This window comes from Notothenia coriiceps, unplaced genomic scaffold (assembly GCF_000735185.1).
Source record: "Notothenia coriiceps isolate Sejong01 unplaced genomic scaffold, NC01 NC01_scaffold00038381, whole genome shotgun sequence".
NCBI lineage: Eukaryota > Metazoa > Chordata > Actinopteri > Perciformes > Nototheniidae > Notothenia > Notothenia coriiceps.
Genome location: NW_011371082.1, coordinates 1 through 3483, shown reverse-complemented (window position 1 = coordinate 3483; position 3483 = coordinate 1). Strand labels below are relative to the sequence as shown.

The 3483-nt window shown below is 40.5% G+C and overlaps 1 protein-coding gene across 1 annotated transcript; it reads left to right on the top strand.

Annotated features, from left to right (window-relative positions):
• Positions 1–107: 107 nt before the first annotated feature.
• LOC104968203 (protein Spindly-like) lies at positions 108–1950 on the top strand (the record flags this gene model as incomplete). Its single annotated transcript, XM_010797779.1, has 4 exons — positions 108–215; positions 293–433; positions 1583–1689; positions 1830–1950. Coding segments are annotated over exons 1-4 (459 nt in total), but the record flags the coding sequence as incomplete, so codon positions are not given.
• Positions 1951–3483: the final 1533 nt, after the last annotated feature.

Here is a 3483-nt window from a genome sequence, read left to right as displayed (position 1 = left end):
TGTGTGTGTGTGTGTGTGTGTGTGTGTGTGTGTGTGTGTGTGTGTGTGTGTGTGTGTGTGTGTGTGTGTGTGTGTGTGTGTGTGTGTGTGTGTGTGTGTGTCAGCTGGAGGATAAGCGTGCAGCGATGGAGAGGCAGCTCATCAGCATGAAGGTCCAGAACTTGTCGCTGCAGAAGCAGCACGCCTTCAGCAAGCAGCAGCTGCAGCGCATGAAGGTATGTGCTGTACAAGTGCACTACACGTGCTGTACACGTGCACTGTTGATGGGTGCTAACTGTTATCCCTGCTGCAGGTGCAGATAGCCACTCTGATGCAGCTGCAGGGCTCCCGGGCGGACCCCGCTCAGCTGGAGAGGCTGCAGTCCATGCTGTCTGAGAAGAACGGAGAGATGCAGAATCTCATGATGAAGCTGCAGAGGCTGGAGAAGGTGGAGGTGAGTGCTTCATCTACACTTCTTATTACTCTTAATTTCAAGCTACTGTACACCATTCTGATGCTCATCCATCTTGTGGGAGGCGTGTGGTGCATTGGGTTGTGCGTTGGTGTTGGGATCAGGGGGTCACGGGTTCAAACCCCACTGCAGTCAGCATGTCGTTGTGTCCCTGGGCAAGACACTTCACCCCAAATTGCTCCTGTGGGGATTGTCCACAGTATTGAGTTTGTAAGTCGCTTTGGATAAAAGCGTGTAACAAGTGACATGACATGTAATGTAATGTAATATACACGCTTCCAACAGGTCCTTGGAATCCTCGATGTTTTTTTATTTAAAGGGACAAATACGATTAATAATATAAACTATTGGGTGATAGTATCTTCAACTAGAGGGAAATTGGACTTGCTGCTCCATCCATGAGTGCTGCGCCAGTTTCTTCTTCATGTGTTGATTGTGTGTAACTTAGCCAGCAGCGTCAGATAAAGACAAAGCTACACTAATTATATTAGTATTATACTATCACAAGAATGATATTCCAACACCTGACAGTAAACAGTGTGGTGCCTTTATGGCAGCGTGAAGCAGGTACAATTATAGCAACCTGAACGAAGAATGTGCAATATATCTATATGATATCGCTGGTGTATCGGGAAATGAGACTAGATATCTGAGATTTAGGATATTGTAAAAGTGTTGTCTTTGCCTGCTTTTAAAGACTGCATTACAGTAAAATCATGCCATTTTCTGAATTTACTGTTCTAGCTGTTCTAGTTTTGTCTTTTAACCACTTAGTCCACATTTTTCATTGTGTTAATATTTGTGAAAGCATTAATGGTGAACCATATAATATTGTCACAATATGGATATTGTGGAGTATCATAACAAATATTTTGATATAGGATTCTCTTAAAATCAACTAGTCCTAACTTGAATACATGTAGAAGTGATGCGACTTGTAGTGAAGTGGTGACACAGAGAAAATCAGACATGAAGATATTCCCTCTCATCCAAAACATCAGTGACACCAAACAGAGGGTGGATTCACCTGGAGGGCAGCGATGATAAGCACAACACTACATGTATAAAAGTTTGTTGAACCATGCATTTGATGTGTCTCTTTGTCTAAAGAAAATGTTTGTGTGTGTTCAGATGTTGCTGAAGTCTCAGCCAGCCAATCCTGGTCCAGCAGAAGGTGGAGAGGGCCAGGATGAGACCTACTACACCGACCTGCTGAAGATGAAGCTCAGCAACACTGTGTGAGTCATGCTGAGGAACTGTCTGCCTCTGCTGCAGTGCAGGGAATATGAACTGCTTCAAGACGCCTGACGTCTGAAACATGAGTATTTGTCATTGTGCTTGATTGGTTATAAAACTGTGTGTTTTGTGTGTGTGTCAGTAAGGATGCAGAGCGTCTGGGAGACGACCTCTCGCTGCAGAGGATGAAATCTCTGTCAGAGAGTCAGAGAGCTTTGGAGCTTGAGAGGAAGCTCTACTCATCTGAACGGCTGCTCAAACAGGTAACAGCTCTGTGGAACACCACCACCCAATGCATTCTGGGTAAAGAACAGGCCCAGGGAGTAAAGTGCAGACAGAGCGTTGTAGTGTAGGGAACTGTGAAACATGTTTATCTGTGTGTTCTAACTGCCTGATATATAAAGTAGAAACACAATGATCCATGGTGTTATGGTGCGTTCACACAGGAAGTGAAAGATGCCAATAGATGCACATAAACATAGGTGACGAGAGTAAAGCAAATGCCTCAGCGCGAATGAAGCAAGAGACAATGCGTGTGACGCTGTCTTGCAACAGCCAATCAGCGTTGAGATTTCCCTCCTTCAGTCACTGACGTGCTGACGTTGAATCAGAAAACATCAGACAACCCAGAGCTCTTCATCACCTGATATTTGTACAGAGACCGGCTGAAAATCGATGTTTATAAATGAATGTGTACCATTGACTGTCTGGCATGAGAAAAATAGTGGCTGGTTTAATATTTTACTCATGGAAGGAGCAGCTATAACAATAGTTTAGCCTAAACCTGATTGATCGGATCTCTTATCAGAAAACAAACAGTTTGCTTGCCGTCATGCGGACAGACCTGACAATGGAATAATTAAGGCTATTTACTAGGTATTAGGGCTGCTCAATTATGGGGAAAATCATAATCTCGATTATTTGGGTCAATAATTGTAATTGCGATTATTAAATGCGATTATTCATTGGCTTTGAAAACATCCATTTATTGTACTTTAAAACAAATACAAATAATAATTTCAACTTTTTAACTGTTGAATTATACGTTCAGGGTAATCAACTGAAAAACCAATACAAAATAAATTATACATTCATGTCTACATTTAAATAAATAATATCAAAATAATAAATACCAATAAACAAGATCAACAAACATGTTGCAGTGCACTGTCACAACCTGAAAACTCCTTAACATATAGCCAACATTTTGGTAAAACATATTCCACTCACTCCACTGGGTCAATAATTGATTTCACGATTATTAAAAACGATTATCCATACACTTTGAAAACATCAATTTATTGGAGAAAAAACATTTGAAAAGTATGTTTTTAACAGTTGATTACCCTGAACTTGAAGTATAATTCAACAGAAAAAAAAAAAAAAATTATATATAAAAAAAAAGTAATAAAAAATAAAATCGTTTTATTTCGATTACGTTGTTTTCGTAATCGTTGCAAGCCATAATCGTAATCGCGATTTAAAATACGATTAATTGAACAGCCCTATCGCATGCTCACTTCTTGATTTTACGCCGGTTGTTAAACATCGTTATGGGGAAATGCAAGTCTGCATCAAAATGGTTGGAAGATAAGGAGGAAGGACAATCAATACTGTATATAGTGAATGTGAGGTAAAGTGTGTCGCCAAGGTAACCGGTTAGAACTCAAAGTGGCGATGAGGTCTTAAAATGTATGGAAAGGGTCTAAAAAAAGGTCTTAAAAGGTTTTAACTTTGACTTCAGGATTCTTGCATATACCCTGTAGAGCAGATAATGATGACCTTTGATCAGACAA